The following is a 21,562-nucleotide window of genomic DNA, read 5'->3' as shown; positions in this document are numbered from 1 at the left end:
AGTAAATTAGATCTTTAGTGAGATCTGTCAACTTAATCTGCACTGACCAGTTTTTCTTCTTTTTTTTTCTATTCTATTTTATTATTATCATTATTATTATTATTATTTTTTATTCTTTTAAGACATGTACCATGGTAAAGACTCATATTTGAATATATATTTTGTTTCCTACCAGAAGAATAAATATGTTCAAAGCAAAGTGTGTGTGTGTTGTCCTTCATGTTCAGTGTTTAGTTTAGTGAATGAAACTGATGATTAAAGTTGATAATGTCTGATGTGATGTTGATGGAGAAACTGAACTGTAGATTTATTTATAAAAATCCAAAATATAATCTGCTAAATACATTTTATGTAAAAGAATGTTTTTTATTAAAAAATAATGCACAGTTAATAATTTATCATTAAAAATCTCCCAAAAAAAGTACACCATAGCAGGGATGTGGTTGATAAAACGTTTTTTTCTGTTCCTTTCAATGAACTTTATTGTATCACCAAACAAATCACAATTAACTAAGGGTATTATCAAAGTCCTTATCTACTTTTTGTATTTTTTGCTTGTCTTAGTCCATAACCCTTTATTATTATATTCAAAAGAAGTTGACAAGTACAAATGGTATACAGGGAACAGTATGTGCCAGGGCTGATGTTCATTATACAACAAGGTTATACATATTACAAAGGTCTATGGTTTTAAAAGCCTTTTCGTTTGCTGATTTGGTGATTAGCTTAAAATAATGAAGTTCCATTTCTTTTTGAAAAACATAAAAGCAAGGGGTTTTCTCAGAAAATAAGTCCTTTTTTTTTTTTTTTTAGGGCAAATTTTATTGACAATTCAGGTATTACATTTAGTAAAACATACAAAACAAAGAACAATACAATGCCAGGGGGTCGCAGTATTCAAAATAGTATACAAAACATTGCTATTAATCCAATAAAATATATAAAATGCATAACTCAGTGGTTTTAATAGCTTTTTTGTTTGATGAATATTGGATTAAAATAAGTCCTTCTCTACTGGTGGCAAATCTTACAGCGTCACTCTGTAGCCCCGCCCACTCCCCCCTACGTCACACGGCAGCAGCCATCTGATTGGTTGTCCTCCTGTTCCTCGTTTCAAACTTCTGTCTAAACCCGGAAGTAGACGAAAACAAGCGAAGTGAAGCCGCCGCTGATGGAGGAAACCATAACGGCTCTGAGGCGGAGCTGCTGAAGCTGCTGAAGCCGGAGAACAGCGTCTGTTCCCGGTGTGACCGCTGCAGAGGAGCCGCTGACCGACAACCATGAGACCGACAACTAAACACAAGGTGAGACCGACAACACCGTCACTAACTATCTCAGTTAGCATTAGCTCCCTAGCTGTTTGTACTTTCCTTCCCATCTGTGCCACCTGTTAAACCAATAATTTAAACATATTAGGTGGATCACAGTCAAAGTAGTATTGCTATACAGAATAGACTCTTTTATTTTGGCTGAAAATGATGCCTTGTAAAAATAAACTCTCATTCTGAGCTGTTATGTTTTTACATTTAGATCAAACCTAACGGACATCTTTAAGAAATAATAACTTAAAGCAGAAGTAAGGTGAATGTTTGTGTTAATCTAAGTCTTAAATAGTTCTATCTTCCGACAGCAATCACTTCTATAGAGTGTTTGATCTGAAACACGGGTCTGTCAGTCACTCTGCTCTGCTCTGAGCCCAGGAGAAAACTTTCTCTGTGACAAGGTGTTTTACCTTCACTAGTTTAAGTCCAAAGACTGACCAGATGTTTCAGACTGTAGCCTGAGCAGATGTTTCACTGACCAGGTGTTTTACCTTGACTAGTTGTTTAAGTCCGAAGACTGACCAGATGTTTTGATGATTTGTATGTTATATCAAAATGTAAAAAAAGCAAAAAGAAAAGAAAAGATTATGATATGATCTGTATACCACCTACTGCTGTAACATGTTATGTCAAAATGTCATAAGTAAAAGAATGTTATATCAAAATGTAAGGGAAAAAAAGCAAAAAGAAAAGATTATGATAAAGATTTTTATTCTGTGGGTAATGGGGGCGGGACTAGATCAGCTTTTGCTTCTCCCGCTTTCCCTTTGGGCCATGTGTGTTGTATTATTTGAACTAAGATGAAGTGTGATGATGAGGATTTAAATTGACATGCCCAAAATAAACAAATTGATTGATTGATGTTTGACCCAGACCAGATGTTTCAGACCAGATGTGTGGTTTACTAACAGGTGGTGACCTCAGGGCGACTGACAGGAAGTGGTCGACTGCAGCTGAGCAGGAAACAGTGAGTTCACCTGAACATCTGTCCTGAACATTGTTTGTTTGTTTGTTTATTAGATCCCCATTAGCTGCTGCACAAGACAGCAGCTAATCTTCCTGGGGTCCAAACATCTTTTTTCTATTTCAGAATTTAACACAGAACATTCAACATAGATCATCATCATTCATACAGTGGACAACAGCAACACAAAACATAAAAAAAAGCTCACATCTCATTTACAAACTGTTCTTAAAGTACAAAGAAACAGAAATCATGCAGCTGTCTCTAATGGTCAGAGCTGAACATCTGTCCTGAACATCTGTCCTCAACATCTGTCCTCACCTCGTCGTGTCCACCTGACTCCCTCTGTCTCCCCCTGTCAGAGTGAGTCCACATCCTGGACCAGCAGCCAGACCTGGACCAGCCTACTCCCTGTACTCCACCGACTCAGAAGACCAGGTACCAGCAGGAGCTCAGAGCTCAGCAGCCCCTTTTCTACCAGTTTCTGTAATGTGATTTCTCTTTCTATTGAGCCAGATTTTTCCCTTTGTTTTGAAAATGTAGCTACTGTTTGGCTTCACTGTCTTTTCATTTACCAAAGTTAGACAGTACTACATCATTAATCTTCTTATCCTTTTATCAAAATGGCACATTAATAAATGTAGATACACAAATCAAAATCATTTTTTTCTTACATTTAAAAACGAAGTCAAGCAGTTTATTAAAACCATTGAAAAATCTAATAACACAAAAGCTATAAGACCTTGAACCTGTGTCTCTCTACAACATCTTTTTATAATGCAATCTGTAAAAAATGCTTTCATGCATGTAACGTTAACCCCCTGGTGATAATATTTGTTGTCGTGTTGAATTGTATTGTTTTGCACAATTTTTAATAAAGTTCTGAAGAAGAAAAAAAGAAAAAAGCATGAGCTCAGCAGGTCAGAGGTCAGAGGTCAGAGGACAGGAAGTGTCGGTGACGTTGTGGTCTCCTCTGTCCTCTGTCCTCTCAGGTCACCACTCTCCATCGGGGTCTGGACCGCTGCGCCGCCCTGCTGGGAGGCTTCCTCCAGGCTGAGGAGGGGACAGAGGGGACGGGGGGAGGGTCTAGATCTAGACCTGGACCAGGACCAGGACCTGGACCGTCCACCTCGGTGGGGAAGAAGACCCTCAAGAAGCCACAGAAGAAGAAGACAGGTGGGTGCAGCCGTGTCTCAGTCTGGACCTGGTTCCTGGAAACTGTTTATTCATTTTCAGCTGTAAATTAACAGCTGAAAAACTCTGCTCATAACTTACAGTCACTACGCACTTTATCTTTCTACACACAGTTACACACATCGCACATTTTCTACTTTGCACTGAAGTCAACGCTGCCATTTTGTTATGTGCATATATCACATTTTATCTTATTTGCTATTTCTATTTTATTATGTATAGTTTGTTCTTTATATTCTTATACTATATGTTGTTATCGTCACTGTGTGTCTTTGTAATGCTGCTGCTGCACTGTCATTTCCTATCTATCCATCTCCTGGTTCTGGGTCAGTAACAGTTTTCCTCTTTGCCTTCCAGGCCAGAAGATTCCTCCGTCGGGTCAGCAGGGACCGGGAAGCAGCACCGCTCCCAGACCAGGACCAGGACCTGGGTCTCCAGCTCACTCCGGGGTGAAGCTGCATCCGCCTCAGAAACCGGTCCAGACCCGGGTCCAGTCCCAGGTCCAGTCCCACACACAGAGGCTTCAGCAGGTCAAGGTTATTATCGTTAACGAAAATGAACGAAATGACGAAAACTAGAATTGAAAAAACATTTTCGTTAACTGAAATAAATAAATAAAAACTATAATCAAATGAAAAAACGAGAACTAACTGAAACTGTATTGTGTGTTTACAAAACTAAAACGTACTGAAGTTATAGATAAAATTCCCTTAGTTTTCCTCTTCGTCAATTTCGGATTGATATGAAATCGATTCAGGCCATAGGCGCCGATCCCGTGGCTGCTCCGGTGCTCCACCTCCACTGACCAGGTCGAGCCACCAGATGCGCATTTCTTTTAATTAAAACTAACTAAAACTAGCAAACCGGCTCTAAAAACTCATTAAAACTCACTGAATTAGAGAAAAAGAAGTCAAAACTAAATAAAACTAAACTATAATTAAAAATCCAAAACTATTATAACCTTGCAGCAGGTCTCCACCAGCAGCAGCACCGCTCCAGCCCAGTCCCAAAGTCCCTCGGTCCCTCCACCTCAGACCTCGGTCCTCCTCTCCGTGGTCCAGTCCTGTTCCCGCTCAGACCACCACCACGACTTCCTGTCTGGACCTGAAGCTCCGCCCACAACACGCCATCCCATAGAGGAGGAGGAGGAGGAGCCTGTTGCCGTGAGAGACGACACCGATCACACTCACTGCTCCGCGAGGACGACAAAGACACATCTGGATACTCAGGACTCAGTCCAGTATCTGCTGAGGGAACTCAAGACCCTGATAGCAGGACGAGGTAACCGAGGTAACCGGTCCAGCTGTTGTTCTTTCTGTTGGTTACAGTTTTTCTCGATTGTTTACACACATTTTCTGAAAGCATGCCTCATACTCTCACAACTCTACACACAAATCCAAAAACACACACACACACAATGGGCCAAACCTCTCACTGCTCCTGCAAAATGAAACTTTACATTCAAAACAATGTTACTTCTTCTCAAAATGCTGTTTTAGTCTCAAATGACACAAACCATCCTATGACTAGACATTTATAAGAACCAGTTGAACACTGATGTGCTCAGTGTAAAACACTTCTACTCCATTCATCATAATGACTTATCCCAGGGGTACTCAAATACATTTGTCGAAGGGCCAGAATTTTTCTTAACAGACACCTTGGGGGTCGAACATTCAAATAGGCCTAGATTGAAATTAAATTCACCTTTTTCGTCTAATAATTTAGATATTTTTATTTTACTTGTAAGCACATCATTTGTATTTATACACTTCACGGTGTTTTGTAAATGTCTTGACATTGTCATATCATCATTTACATATCATGCTGGAGCTTTACACTGCTGACTTGTATCCTCAGACATGTCCTGTGACTTTCATCTTAAATATGAAAGGAGGCTGACCATCACAGGACATGTCTGACTCTGTTCTGAGGATACAAGTCATTGGTCCTGAAATGTGTGTTTCTCTTCTATAATACACATTCTACATCTCGGAGGCGACGTCTTTCCACACACGGGCTTCCTTCACCTTTCAAACGAGGCAGAGCTCAGTGGGAAACAGTAGAGACACAGGCCGATGGAACCGGGACACAACAGCGGGGGAGAAGCAGGTCGTGCAGCTGTGCACCGCAGACGTGCACGAAAAAACAATATGCATCTCATCAAATGCGCGCGGCTACGGCTTTTGAGTTGTGAGCGTGCATGACGGGCGGCTACATTGAATGGGTTTGAGCGCGCGCAAAAGATGCTTCATCTGAACGGCCCCCATGCATGATGCACACACAGTTGAACCAAGACGGCGGTGAAAATCACCCACGGTCTCTGCAGACAGGCAGAGAACCCTGCAAGCCAGCTCGCCCCCCAAACACTCGCGCATGGTGATTTGGGTCCGTCAGCGTTATTGTATCCCAGTGCAGGGCCTCACAGGCACACACAAACGCTCCACCTGTGTTTCCATGTCCCAGCGCTTTGACTTACAGGCGCACGGAGCCCGAGAAATACAACATGTAAACTAGTAGAACTCAGTCGCGAGCCTGATTGGAAGGTTCGGCGGGCCGGATGCGGCCCGCGGGCCGCCTATTGAGTACCGCTGACTTAGGCTTTTTGTTTCTTTTTTTACTGTAACTACAGACAGTACATACATATATATACTGTAAATGTGTTGTAAAATATTATAGAATATAGTTTTGATACTCAGAACACTCAAATACAGTTCAAATCCTTCCATCAACATGCAATTTTGTTGATCAATGCATTTTCTTTTCTCATCATTATTATGATCACATATATAAACTAACTTTAGAATATTGAGTAACAGTGTGTTACTCGTGAAAACAAGAGATTTTCTTCATGAAAATTGAGCCAAATGCAGAGAATTGTGTTATAGAACTGCAGATTGAGTGTAAAGCAGGAACTGTGCTTGTAGTTTAACAGATTTGGTTAGATTGTTGAGTTAGATGTTGAGGCCGTTGTGTCTCAAGAACCAGAAATTGTGTGTAAACAATCGAGAAAAACTGTAAATCCAGATGTTCCAGACAGGATGAAAACATCTGGACACTGTGATGTGTGTGTGTGTGTGTGTGTGTGTGTAGGTAGTGTAGCAGAGAGGCTCCTCAGTCACCTGGAGGAGATGCTGAACCTGAAGCAGCCGCTGCAGGACACAGGGACACTCGGTGACACAGAAGGTAAAGTGTGTGTGAAACTTTCCATGGGAAGTTAAAGGGATAGTTCAACATTTTGGCAAATTGGCCCATTGCCATAATCCCTATAGTCATAGCAGTAGGTTTGTTACCTTTAATTGTCGGTGCAAGCTGTTTTTAGAACGGCGGAGCAGAGCTGTGAGCTGCTCAGAGCTACGCTACGGAGGCTCATTATGGGATTTCTTGGTTTCCCTCATCAAACTCATCAAATACACAATCCAACAACTCCACAACGCTCTGGTGGACAAGTTGTGAGCTGCACATTCACCACGCTATGAGATAATAACACAACGTTACCACACAGAGTTGTTTTAGAGGGAAATACAGAGACTGTTGATGAAAAACTGTCCCTGAAGGCAACGTGCATCAGAGGTTTTACATGAAATTTGGGATTTATTTCCATACATTCCCGTTAATTCCCATGGATAGTTTCCAACTTTGAAAATCCCCGGAATTTTGCAACCCTTGTTGCAAGTGTGTTCTCAGTGATCCAACTTGTGTGCGTCTCCATAGTTACGACCCTGCGACAGGAGCTGAGCGCGGCCCAGTCCGGTCTGCAGGAAGTCCAGTCTGACCTGAAGGAGCTACGGCGAGCGCTGAGGGACACACAGGACCAGCTGAGGGCCAGAGAGGCCCAGAACACGGCCACCAGCACAGGTCCAGACCATAATATACATCCATGGTCCAGACCCCAGACCCTCACCGCTGAACCTGGACCAATCAGGACGTGTGTTTAATGTGTGTGTGTGTGTGTGTGTGTGTGTGTGTGTGTGTTTGTGCAGAGCTGGAAGACACCAAACGAAGGCTGGCGGAGAGCGAGCGGGAGAAGAGCGACTTAGCCTCGGAGATGGACGACTTGAGAAGGTTTTTTTTTTTTTTTCTTTTCAACTTTATTTAAAGTTGTAGCAACAGCAACATTTCAGTCTTTCGAGCTCACATTGTTACAGTAACAATACAGTAAAGGTTAAGTAAAAAACACAAAACAATCAAGTTAACAATAAAGGAAAATACATTTTGGTGACAGACCAAAGAAATGGCCTATTTTCACGGCCTAACCAACTCACGTATCCCTCCGCCCAGGGTTAGCTCCCGCCGATCAGCAGTTGCTTAGGTCCAAATAAAAACTGTGTTTCTCCTGCACTTTGAAGGGCTGGAAAAAATTATATTATAGTGAACAATGGAACTGTGTTTTATTTTCCAGGTAAAACCTCTTTTAGGCCGTGAAAATAGGCCGTTTCTTTGGGTCTGTTCACAACACTGTATGTTGTAAATCTCTGGGCAGGGCTATTATGGGCTGGCGTTGCTAACGGGAGGAGTGCAGAGAGTCTTCTACTGCAATTAAAGTACTTAGGGGCTATTTGTAGATCATACAACCCCACTTTAAAAAAAATGCTACTATCCCTTTAAATTATTGAAAATACCACACTGCTCATTCACCATTAAAACAATGCAGAGATGTCAGTTCTTGGGCGCTTTGCAAAACCCATATTCCTCCACCAGGAGGCGCTTCCATTGGACCAATGCTGTTGTTACTCTCTTTTACAGCGCTCTAGGTGTTGCTAAGTGATGGTTGTGATGTCATCGTTAGGCCCCGCCCCCCCTCATCTCATCTCATCTCATCTCTCTGCCTCTGTTTCCAGGATTCTCCAGAGTCAGGATTCCTCTGGTTCTCCTACTCTCACCAACGGTTCAGGACCAGATACAGAAACAGACCAGAAACCAGCAGCAGCACCTGAACGCATCGCAGCACCTGAACGCATCGCAGCACCTGAACGCATCGCAGCACCTGAACGCATCGCCCAGTACCTGATGTCCCTCGGTCCCACCAAGGCCGAGACCCTGATGATCCCCGTCCACGACGAGGCTCACCGGGACTCGAACCTGTCCCGGTGCGACGTGGAGTCGGTGGCGTTCTCCGACTGGACCCTGAGGTCCTGCTCCACCTTCGACACCCGGGACGAGGCGGCGTTCAGGGACGGTCTCGCCGCGCTGGACGCCAGCATCGCCAACCTGCAGAAGACCATCCAGCTGGACCTCAGGAGATAGATGATCCACATCCAGGTCCAGGTCCAGGTCCAGGTCCAGGTCCAGGTCCAGGTCCAGGTCCAGTTCCTCCAGGTTTTACTCTGCTCACAGTAGCACTTTGTGGTTTTCATTTGTTTATAATGTAAAGTGATATTTAAGAAATATGAAATAAAGCGTTTTAACTGTTTTCCTTGGTTGTCATGGAGATAGTTGGGTGATTTCTCAGAACTTGGTGAACTTTGGGTTGTCTGAAAAACTAAATCTAAACCCCCGGTTGAAGATGAAAAAACTAAAAAATTAGGTTAATTGCAATTCTTATTTGTTTCAAATTCAATGAGAAAGTGACTCTGGTCAGCGGGGACATAGAAATTTGGCTGTCATCTACACCTAGCAGCCCATACATTTAAAAAAAGAAGATTTTTATTGTTTTTTTTAAATTTGTTTTATAACCTAATGACACCTTGATCAATTTATGACTTTAAAATGCAAAAAAAAAAAATATTTTATTTTTTTAATCAGAGAATCACCCTGTTCTGTACGACGGAGTCTTAGGGCCACATTGAGAAAGAAAAAAGTCATAAAATTATGAGAATAAAGTCGTAAATTTACGAATTTATTCTCATAATTTTATGACTTTTTTCTAGTAGGAAATGTACGACTTTATTCTTGTAAATTTACAACTTTATTCTCACAAATTTACGACTTTATTCTCTAAGTTTGTGTTAGTTTTTTTCTCAATCTGGCCCTAATACTCCGTCGTAGTTCTGTTATTAATGGTCACACCCCCAAAAAAAAGAAGTGAGGCAGATTTTTATGAAACAGTACAAACGGGTTTTAATAGGAAAAGTATCAAAGAGCGTTCAAGAGACAGCGAGCCAGTTTTTTTTTCTTTTTTTTGGCACATAGTGTTCAGAGCTCAACCGAGTCGACAGTAAAACACATTCATCTGCTCTAACACATAAATAACAAGATTTCAGAACAGAAGTGATAACAACACGTTTAACACGTTCCCTTTGGTGGATGGAGACTCGGTCTCAGTGCAGGAGGGTCAGGACCAGGACGGCCTCTAGGAATACACACTGTAGCTACTCTACACACACACACACACAATCCAGCCCTTAAAAGGGATAGTTCACCCAAAATTGAAATGTCCCTCATTATCTCCTCCCCCTCATGTGGACTAAGGGCTGGGAGAAGTTTCAGAGTCCTCCATGGCTTCTCTGAGTTACAGGGGGTCTCGGCGTAGCAGTGCATGTCCATATGACGGTTGCAAATGGATACCAACTGTCTTCGTAACAAAAAGACACACCAAAAAACATCCAGATACCTCCATGCTGCTCGTATGTAATGTCCCTCTTGTATTGAAGCCCCGACATGAGAAATTGTCCCAAAATAAATTAAATAAGTCTATATTTCAAGCTTGTTTTGTAGCGGAAGCTTCTCGAAGCTCCTCTTCCTGGTTCGTCAAATTTGGACGAACTGGGAAGAGGGCGGACCCGCTACAAACAAGCTTGAAAATAGACTTATTTAATTTTTTTCGGGACAATTTTGCATTTTTGGTGTGTTACGAAGACGGTTGGTATCCATTTGCAACCGTCATATGGACATGCACTGCTACGCCGAGACCCCCTGTAACTCAGAGAAGCCACGGAGGACTCTGAAACTTCTCCCAGCCCTTTTGGTCGACATGAGGGGGAGGAGAAGAGAATGAGTATGATGAAATTTCAATTTTGGGTGAACTATCCCTTTAATAGTGCAAACGAGCAGCAGTGAACTAATAAATCAAGGTTTGAAATGCAGGAATACATGAAAGGAAATGGTGTGTGTGTGTGTGTGTTTCATGATAATCCACTTCAGTACGGTTGTGTGGAGAAGACCCTGTTGCGTTTTGCATAATGGTGCGTTTGAGTTAAGTTAAGTTAACACACATCTGGTTGTTTTGCATACGACACAGGAAGTGGGAGACGCGTTATAAGGCCGGGTGTGAACTAACACACTGAAACAGTCGGTCCATTTAAACAGTCGAGTAAACCCCGCCCACCTCTGACATCATCAGTTTGATTAAAGGGATAGTAGCATTTTTTTTTTAAAGTGGGGTTGTATGATCTACAAATAGCCCCTAAGTCCTTTAATTGCAGTGCAGAGAGTCTTCTACTGCAATTAAAGTACTTAGGGGCTATTTGTAGATCATACAACCCCACTTTTAAAAAAATGCTACTATCCCTTTAAAGGTTTGTTTTGGTCAAACCTGTCAGTTGGGTGTCAGTATTACATTTGTGTTACAATACAGTAATACAGTACCAGTATGTATGTGTGTGTGTATATGATACATTCTTTAGAGTTTGACTTGTCTGGGGTCAGATTTCTCTCTCCCGGCGATGCTAACCGTTAGCCGTTAGCGCCACCTACTGGTGAAGACCATGAAATGCAGTTATTAAAAGCTCAAACAAAGCTATAGACCGAATCGCCTTGTAGTTTACATTCTACTTCCGGGTAGAAAACCAGCTGTAATGTGAATGAGATTGAACCAGAGTTTAGCTATATATCATATTTTTCACGCCCTATCACCGTTTAGACAAATCTGAAATGATTGAAGAAACATTACTATTTCTGTGTGTGTGTTTTGTGTTGCTATGTGTTGTATTTATTCAGTTTGGGGGAATCACAGTGTCTAGAAAGCATCAGTGGCTCAGCTGACAGGGACAGCTAACGGTAGCTAAGCTAACGGCGGTAGCTAAGCTAACGGTAGCTAAGCTAACGGCGGTAGCTAAGCTAACGCCGGTAGCTAAGCTAACGGTAGCTAAGCTAACAGTAGCTAAGCTAACGGCGGTAGCTAAGCTAACAGCAGGACGTCAGCTGTTAAAACCCTCCCGTTGTGGGACACGACATGAAACTACTCCAGTTAGCTCAGTCATGTTGGAACTCAGATATCCGCTGGAGAAAATATTTTTTCATGGAGCGTTTATTGAGTCACTGAGTTATTAAAGTTAAACAGGTAGCTAACCGTTAGCCCGGCTAATCTATGATAACCATGACTAATTACAAAAATGTGCACACAGAAATAGTAATGTTTGTCCAATCATTGGTTTTATAAACTTTACAAACATCAGATTAGTCTAAACGGTGATATAGTAACATGAAAAATTAGATAAATATAGTGAAACTCTCGTCCGTCACTATTGTTCTCATGCTGGTTTTCTACCAGGAAGTAGTTGTAAACAACAAGGAGATTCGTCCTATATGTGGTGTTTTAATTATGAATATGAGGCCAAACCGTAAACGTAACATGGATGGCAGGTTTTCGAGGGTTGATGCTAATGCTAATGCTAATGCTAACGCTAATGCTAATGGCTCTCCAGCTCCTCCGCCGTGTCCCCGAAGCCGTGGTAGTGTCCGTACTGCTGGAAGTCCCCGAGCTGCTCCGCCCCCCCCATCAGCCCCCACCAGGCCGGCCGCTGGGACACGCAGCTGCTGGGGCTCCCGCTCAGGTGCAGCGAGCCGCACATGTCGGCCGAGCGGCGCTGCAGCGGCGGCGGCGGGGACGCTGCTGCTGCTGCTGCTGCTGCTGCGTGCTGATTGGCCGAGGGGAGGAGCGGTTTGGGCGGGACGGGGGCATCCTGATCGGTAAAGTGCAGGTGGGGATGATGATGATGATGGTGACCGTTGGTGAAGGCTTTGGTGTCATCATCTGCTTTTAAAACAACAGTTACCAGTAAATAACCACACAGTTACCAGTAAATAACAACAACAACAACAGTTACCAGTAAATAACCACATCCTTATATCATTTCTGTCATTTACACCTCAACGTGAGGTCCAATTTTTCTTGAAATTCTACCACTTTTTCTAGGTTTTTTATGATCTTTTGAGAGATTTTACCACTTTTTTCTTTAATTGTTAAACTTTTTTTTTTGAGAATTATTTTTTATGATTTTTTAGAAAATTTACCACTTCTTCCTAGAAATATTTGAACGTTTTTTGAGAGATTTTACCACTTTTTTCTTGAATTGTTAAACTTTTTTTTATTATTATTTTTTAGAAAATTTACCACTATTTCTAGATTTTTTTAAAAGATTTTTTTATTTTTTATTTTTAGAAATTTTACTACCTTTTTTCTAGAAAATCTTTAACTTTTTTTTGAGAATTTTACCATTTCTTCCTAGAAATGATTGAATGTTTTTGGAGAAATTGTACCACTTTGATGATGATGGTGACCATTGGTGAAGGCTTTGGTGTCATCATCTGCTTTTAAAACAACAGTTACCAGTAAATAACCACGTCCTTATATCATTTCTGTCATGTTCACCAGTGGTGTAGTGGGTAAACTGCTTTTTAGGTGGGTCACAACTGTTCAGATTCTCAAACTTTTTTACATTTAGGACTCCAAAATTGACACAAATTAGACCACGGACCCCCATTGGACAAAAGTTTGAATTAGGCGTACATTTTTGAAAGATTATAGAAACATTTCTGGGAAAAAAGTGGTAAGATTTCAAAAAAATAAACAAAAAAGTTGAAAAAACGTAAAATTTCTCAAAAAATTATAGAATATGTGGTAAAATTTCAAAAAAAAAAAAAAAAAAAGTCAATCAATAATAAAAACAAGTGGTAAAAGTAAAAATAGTATATAGTCAAAAAATTGTTAAGAAACTGGTAAAATTTCTCAAGAATTCTAGAAAAATGTGATAAAATTTCTCCAAAAAAGGGGACAAACAATAATACAAATAGGGGTAACATTTCTTTTAAAAAAAAATGTAAAAAGTAGAAAAGAAAAATTGAGAAGAAACTGGTAACATTTCTCAAAAATAATTCTAGGAAAAGTGGTAAAACATTTTCTTTTTAAGTCAAACAATCATTTAAAAAGTGATAACATTTCTGAAAAAGATAGTTTTGGTCTGACCTGAGCTCAGCTCCTGTGCAGACTCTATGTTCATGCTCTCCACCTCCTCTCCTGCGCTGAACATCTGCAGCAGCACATCTGGAGGAGACAGAACCACAAGTCAACAGATGTGCAGATCAGATCAGATCAAACCAGATAGTCTACTTGCCAAAAATGAGTACCCGGAAATGTTGAGTACCCCAAAGTTTTATGTTAGAAATATATAGTATGGGTCCCCAGTATTCAGAAACTGCCGGATGCTAACTTATATATATTGGGCAATTAGCACAATTGACATAATTAGCATAAATTAGCATAATTGCCTATAGATAGATATCACGTGACGTCACCGCGCTGTCAAAGCTCGTCTCAGCAGAAAGGTGGTGGAGGTGTGTGCTTTCAAGGCAAGGCCATCAAAATGAGAAATATCCATATCCAAACTACATCAGGCAGCAGTCTTCTGGTCAGAGAGGATGTGGCTGCACTGATCTGAATAGAGGTTAACTCAGTGTTCGGTACCCAGCATGGCGGCGGCCAGGTGGAACGCACCGTGACGTCACCTACTGATATCTATCTATATGGGCAATATTTCAGCAAAATTGACTTGGCTGATCTGGGTAATATTGGAGTGGTTTTAGGGGTTATTGATGATGCTGAATCCATTTCTGACATTTTCAAAATTCAAAATGGCTGTCTAAACCGGAAGGGACCAGATTGAAATCCATCAAAATCGGCCCACTGGCGGTTTAAATCTGGTCACTTCCGGTTTAGACAGCCATTTTGAATTTTGAAAATGTCAGAAATGGATTCAGCATCATCAATAACCCCTAAAACCACTCCAATATTGCCCAGATCAGCCAAGTCAATTTTGTTGAAATATTGCCCATATAGGAAATTATGCTAATTATGTCAATTGTGCTAATTGCCCAATATATATAAGTTAGCATCCGGCAGTTTCTGAATACTGGGGACCCATACTATCTATTACTAACATAAAACTTTGGGGTACTCAACATTTCCGGGTTCACAACGGGGCCCTATGGGCTGGCAAGTAGACTAAGATCAGATGTTGTGGTTTCTGGCGTCTTGATCTCTTACTGTCTTGTCTCTTGGCTCTCTTCACGTGTCCGGGCTCGGCCGCCGCCGCCAGCAGCCTCTTCCTCTGACCGCAGACAGCTGCAGCAGCGTCCCCGTTGTTGCCATGGAGACCGCTCAGCTGCTGCAGCTGCGTCTGGGCGTCGGAGATGAAGAGCGAGCAGTCGAGGAAGCCGTGCGCGCGGGCCAGGTCCGCCGCCGTCTGCCCGCTGGCGTTACGTAAACTAGAGGAGGAAGAGGGACAAGGTGAGAGGAGGGACTTCCTGCATCACTCCTAACTCTAACATCACTCACTGTCATCAATGATCCTACTGCTGCTAAACACATCTGATCTGTCACTTATCAATACAAGACCATAGAATAAATATTTATGCCACCACTTCATAATAGGACGACCCTGAAGAAGGATTTATGAATGGTTTATAAATAGTTCATTACTTAGCACGCTCGCTAATCTATAAGAAGTTAGAATATATGAGATAAATAAAACTAAATGCTATAGTGTGTCCAGCTGTGTTCATTATAATCATAAGTGTTGTTATTAAAGGGATACGCCAAGTCCATGACCAGCAGATAGACACCATCCTTTCCACTGTGCGTGCAGTAACGAGGGAGATACGGGCAGAGCTGGCGCACCGCTAATTAGCTTAGCTCAAACACTGGAAGTGTATGGGTAGTGTTAGCCTGCCTCCACCTAAAGTCATCAGAGAAACTCTTCAGCAACTCTAAACGGACCGATCTTGGTCTCAGAGCTGACAAAACTCTCCGGTAAGGCATCTTGAGCGGTCAAATGCCGCTAACGGGACCAGATCGGTCAAAACGGAGGGTTCAAGCAAAGACGCTTTATTTTGGTTCAAGCTAGATACATCGAGGGTAGGTTAGCTTCCTGTTTCAAAGTAAAAGCACAAATTCTATCGTCATGGTTTTCTGTATGTAAAGGGCAACGGGTGTTTTATTTTGTTAAAGTAACTGGAAGTGCGTTGGTCACAACAGCTAGCTTGAGTAGCGCTGAATTCATCCGAACAAAATAGTAAACAGCTGGTATTTAGAGAAATTAACGACACACTGCTGATCTAAACGGCTACTTTCTCACCTAAACATGTTTGAAATGTTGATAAAGTGATATATTTACAGAGTTTAGAGCTAAAATGAAATCAGCTTCTGACTGCTGGTTTCAGCTCAGGTAGGAGGCAGGCTAACACTACCCATACACTTCCAGTGTTTGAGCTAAGCTAGGCTAACACTACCTATACACTTCCAGTGTTTGAGCTAAGCTAGGCTAACACTACCTATACACTTCCAGTGTTTGAGCTAAGCTAGGCTAACACTACCTATACACTTCCAGTGTTTGAGCTAAGCTAATTACGGCGATACGGCTCTATCTCCCTTGTTACTGCACGCACAGTTGAAAGGATGGTGTCTATCTGCTGGTCATGGACTCGGGAGTGAGGCAAGACATGAAAAAAAATGTTGGCGTATCCCTTTAAAATAAAGACATTAAAAAAACACATAATTGGTTACTAGTTATCAATAAGATTAATAAGTGAGCATTGACTAGATCTAGAACTAACTTGTAAGTGTTAATAACCTCATCATAAACCATTAGTAAATCCTTTGGTCGTAAAGTGGTAAAACTGTTACAATCACAGCTACAACAGATGTTGGTGTATATCCTCTACATTATAAAACAATAACGATCATATCAGTTAGTTATGAAATCCTCACTCTCCTCAGTCTTGTCTACAAAATGAAATGTCTTCTCACTAATAATAATCGCATTTACGTATGTTTTTATCTTCCTCAACACCAGACAAATGAAATGAAACAAAAAGGTTAGCATGTAAAAGATGCCGCCATCTTTGCTCTACTGGTTTCTAAGGGTCATTATATTGCTATTGTAAGCAGCCGTTGCTAGGAATTCTGGGCCCCCTTAAAGAATACTAAAGTGGGCCCCTCCCCCTAACTTTTCCACTTTTTTTTCTTAGACTATTTATGTATTATCATTTTTTATTTAGCCTACCTTGTTTTGATGCTAATGCAGCATTACACTGCAAAAACTCAAGTATCTTACCAAGAATATTTGTCTTATTTCTAGTCAAAATGTCATTTCTAGTCAAAACAAATCTCATTCTACTTAAAATAAGACTCATCACATTAAAAGTAGCTTGTTTTTAGACACTTTTTACTCCTTTCAAGCAGATTTTCAGTAGTTAGTTAGTTTTTCTTCCTTATTACAAGCACAAAAACATGTTTTCACTGGCAGATTTTTCTATTTATTGTGAATTTAAGTGAAAATTATCTAAAAACAAGTACATTTTTAGGTGATGAGTCTTATTTTAAGTGGAAAGAGTTTAGTTTTGACTAGAAATGAGACATTTGGACAAGAAATAAGACAAATATTCTTGGAAAGATGTTGAGTTTTTACAGTGTACTATGAGTATTAGTCAGGGTCTTATGCAGAATAAATCAGTCATACAAAGATTAGACTACTGGGGTTTTTTATGGGCCCCACTGGGCGCTGGGCCCCTAGAGTTATCATCACCTTTCTCCCCTATACAACGGCCCTGCACGTGACATGTTTAAATGTTACGTCGGCTCAGAAAAACAAGCAGTAAGTGCCCTTTAGTGAGATGATTGTGGTCAAACTGTTAGAAGAAGCATTTCATTTCATTTCACCCTCCATCTGATCCTGAGCTCCTGAGGTTTCTACTCTGTTAGCACACAGTTAGTTAGTCAGCTAAGCATGCAGGTCTATCATCATAATCAGTGCTTTCTTAGCATTGGAAACCAATCACTGCAGGAAATACCTCGCCAGTTTGCCAGCTGCAGAAACTGTAGGAAGCGATAGTGAACACTCATTGGCTGATTCTGCAGCAGTGCCCATACGGGACTGTCACTGCTCCCTCTTTCTGGGACTACTCGAGAAAATCATGTTCAAACTGTCACGCTGCAAAACATCAGAACGAGCACAACGTGTTTGTCTCTGCCAGGCAGCACAGGTCCACATGGGTGAAGCTTAAAGGTTATAAATCCTGTCTTCACACAACACAACACAGCAGCACAATGACCATCACATTAACACACACTCTCCTCACGGTGGCTCAGTCACAGTCCCCGAGGCTCAAGAGCTCATGTGCTGCTGCATTCACCGACACTGACATTGAACTTTTTATTTAAATTTAATTTGTATTAAGATTTAGTCAAATATATTTTTTTATGATCTAAATTATAATTTTTCACATCGAAATCTAATTCAAGTCGATTCGTTTTTTCAATTTCAATTTGATTCTGAATATATTTCAATTTCATTCGTTTCTCATTAAATGTAGCTACACAGTATTTTAGAGCAAAGTGACTCAGGAAATTTGAATATCATTGAAAAATGCAGTAATTCAATTCAAAAAGTTAAACTAATACATTATATATAGAGCCACTCGCACAGAATGAAACATTTCATGTCTTTATTTATTCAATTTCTTTTAATTGTAATGATTATGGCTTAAATTTAATGAAGACCTCAAATTCAGTATCTCAAAAAATTTGAATATTACAAAAGACCAATTTTTTTCTGTATGTCCATCTTTATGCTCAATGCTCAATACTTGGTTGGGGCTGTTGCACCTGTACGCATTTTATATGTTTGTATGAATTGTATTTGTAATATTGAAAAAAGATTATTTAAATATAATTGTACACTCAGTCTTAGATCTATTCTGAATTTAAAAAATGAAGCATTCAGGTCTTTGTGTCAGTGGCTTCATGTAAACAGAAGCACATGAGCTTCTCTGCCGTCATATAACATCAACATTAATGTCAGTGACTAAATAACACAGATATGAGAACAGTTGGTGCAGAAAAGCTACTGTATCAAAAGCATCACTCACACTCTCACACACACACACACACACACACACACACACACACACACACACACACACACACACACACACACACACACACACACACACACACACACACACACACACACACACACACACACACACACTAAACATTCATAACATTAACACTGTGTCATTCTGAATTCTAATATGATCCACCTTAAATCAGCCAGTCTGGGAGAAAACGGACAATAAAACATCTGGAATATTTCAACACTTCCAGGAGATTTAGTTAAAGTAACGAGTTAAACATTATACCAGATATTTCAATCAATTGTTAGTGAGTTAGCGTTGTGGTTTCCAATTATATATTTCAAGCAATTTACAAGAAATAGTAATTTTACATCTTAATCTTAAATTATCAGAGGAAAAAAGCCAATGCCAATGTTAATTTTGCAAAGTTCAAAATCACAAACGACCGCCCATCCATCCACCCAGCTCATCCAGTGTGACCGTTTCCTCCCAAACAGCTGATGTGACATTAGCAAAACACTGAGATCAAAACAACACTAATAGATACGCTGCAGGATACTCACTGTGGTTTAGCTCCTGCTATCAACAGCACCTGGACACACTCCAGGCTGCCTGAGCGAGCTGCCTTGTGGATGGGAGCCTCGCCTACAAAGTCCTAAAAACACATAGAAGGGATGAATGAATGGGAAACGGCACTGCGAGGTTTCTATGTTCCTATTGGACGAATCGCCTTGTTGTTTACAACTACTTCCTGGTAGAAAACCAGCATGAGAACAATAGTGACGGACGAGAGTTTCAATATATATATCTAATTTTTCATGTTACTATATCAAGTAAACTAAACTATACAAGTTTATTTATATTTTTTAAAATATTGTGCAATGTGCATTTGTTCGCCTTTTTTACATACAGAGAGTAACAGGTTTTGAAAAGGGTTTAAGTTCACTATATAATGGAGTATGTTAATTTATAGGCTCCTAAAGTGTTTGTGTGCAGATAAATGTTAAAAATTCAGACTAAAAATCGAGAGAATTGGCAATATCGTAGAATCGCAATTTAAATCGAATCGCCATCCAAAAAATCATAGAAGAATCGAATCAGGAGAAAAGCGTATCGTCCCAGCCCTAGTAATGTTTCTTCAATCATTTCAGATTTGTCTAAACGGTGATAGGGCGTGAAAAATATGATATATAGCTAAACTCTCGTTCGTTACTATTGATCTCATTCAGATTACAGCTGGTTTTCTACCCGGAAGTAGAATGTAAACAACAAGGAGATTCGGTCTACATACAGCTGCTGTCAGAGTGATGAGGACTGACCTGCCTGTTGACGTCGGCCCCGGCCTGAGTCAGCCACACCAGGCACTGGGGGTGTCCTCCGAACGCCGCCGTGTGCGTCGGTGTCTGGTTGAAGCGGCTGGTCACAGAGTTCACCTCGCAACCCATCTGCACCAGGCGCACCACGCACTCCAGCTGGAAACACAACACAACACAACACAACAACGTTAGTAGTGAAATTATTGAGAGGTTTGACTGTGATACATGTTCATATATGGCATTTAAATTATGTATTTTTATTTATTTCAGTTGAACAATTTTTATATTCAAAGTGTAACTTACTATTTTACGTGAGCTGTAAGTTACAGCTCATGTAAAATAGTAAGTTACACCAAAAAAAGCTACTCATGATGTATCATATTATCATTTTTTGTGTAAGTAACATTAAACATAATGAACATAGTCGATATTTCATTGAAATGAGATTAAGTATTAACAAATACAGTTAAACAACCAGGGATAACGTGTGTAATTAATGTTAATAATAATATTAAATCAGTATAATGTCATGGAAACCAAACTATGTGTAATGCAATTTAAAGAAAAAGTTATTAGAAAGTAATAAAAGGAAATTAAAGGACATTTTCAAAAGATAAGAGGGTGCAACAAAACTTGTTGAGTTGGTTTGTTCTGTGTAATAAAGAAAAACATATTGTTTCCGTTTGTTATTACAGTAATTAGGGATTTGTGTTAACAATTTTGTTTTGAAATCACGACCTCAGACAACACTTCCTGCTTTCCTGGAGCTGTTTGGCGCCTGAATTCCCATTGGCTCCCCTCGAACCAATGGAAACGCCGCAAGCCCGCACTTTGTTTTTTTCGCCAAAAAAAACCTTTATTGTACAGTAGCAGACAAACTGTTACTGTATTGGACCAGTAAACGATTCAAACAGGTCGCTCAGATAATGACAACTTTAACCGTGATTCAAGTTGACTGCAGTTTAATAATAAAGACATACTCTGACTCTTTTATCCCGTCCTCTATCAGGCTTCTGAATAAGATAAGATAAAATAAGATAAGATAAGAGACAGTAACAGACAAACCAGTAAACGATTCAAACAGGTCGCTCAGCTGCTTCTGTTATTGCCAATTAATAAATGACAACTTTAACCGTGATTCAAGTTGACTGCAGCTTAATAATAATAATAAAGACATATGAATCACTGTGGATAACTTACGCATCACCACAATAGCAAACATCACAGAGTTTAGGAAGCCTTTAGGAAGATTACCTGTCGCCATAGGTAGGCTAAATCTCTTATAATCCACCTTGTAGTGGAAGAAGTAATCCCTATATCTCTATATTCCCTACCTGGCCGGTGTGTGCAGCCCAGTGTAAGGGCGTCCAGCCGTAGCACGAGTCCTCCGCGGTGAGAGGAGCTTGGTCCGGTTGCTGCTGCTCCGACAGAAGAGACACCAGAGCCCCGACATCTCCATCCCGGCAGGCTCGGTGGATGGGGAACCGGCGGATGAACACCTCGTCGCGGGAGAAGTCCGGCTGCTCCTGTCCCTGTCCCACGGACACCAGCAGACCGTGGAGGTGGCTCACAGACACCGGTTTCTTCTCCATTGATCCCGGTCCCATAGAACAGACTAAAAAAAAAAAAAAAAACGGTTCAAAGTTAACACAAAGGAAGAGGAGATAAGCCTCTCTAGTCTCTGCCCCGGCGGA

The 21,562-nt window shown here is 40.7% G+C and overlaps 2 protein-coding genes across 2 annotated transcripts; one reads left to right on the top strand and one right to left on the bottom strand.

Annotated features, from left to right (window-relative positions):
• Positions 1 to 1,142: 1,142 nt before the first annotated feature.
• Positions 1,143 to 8,727, top strand: ccdc14 (coiled-coil domain containing 14; the record flags this gene model as incomplete). Its single annotated transcript, XM_083988356.1, has 10 exons — positions 1,143 to 1,304; positions 2,234 to 2,289; positions 2,649 to 2,724; positions 3,279 to 3,462; positions 3,838 to 4,010; positions 4,449 to 4,770; positions 6,574 to 6,666; positions 7,195 to 7,338; positions 7,464 to 7,545; positions 8,322 to 8,727. The coding sequence occupies exons 1-10, from the start codon at positions 1,281 to 1,283 to the stop codon at positions 8,725 to 8,727; spliced, it is 1,560 nt and encodes a 519-aa protein (XP_083844482.1). The 5' UTR covers positions 1,143 to 1,280.
• A 3,323-nt stretch (positions 8,728 to 12,050) lies between these two features.
• ankrd10a (ankyrin repeat domain 10a) lies at positions 12,051 to 21,460 on the bottom strand (the record flags this gene model as incomplete). Its single annotated transcript, XM_083988343.1, has 7 exons — positions 12,051 to 12,227; positions 12,315 to 12,394; positions 13,607 to 13,684; positions 14,795 to 14,904; positions 19,116 to 19,207; positions 19,872 to 20,024; positions 21,203 to 21,460. 7 exons carry the CDS (start codon positions 21,458 to 21,460, stop codon positions 12,051 to 12,053), a joined length of 948 nt encoding a protein of 315 aa, XP_083844469.1.
• Between the last annotated feature and the right edge of the window lie 102 nt (positions 21,461 to 21,562).

This window comes from Trachurus trachurus (genome assembly GCF_905171665.1).
Source record: "Trachurus trachurus genome assembly, chromosome: 2".
Classification (NCBI taxonomy): Eukaryota; Metazoa; Chordata; class Actinopteri; order Carangiformes; family Carangidae; genus Trachurus; species Trachurus trachurus.
This window is presented reverse-complemented; position numbering and strand designations above follow the sequence as displayed.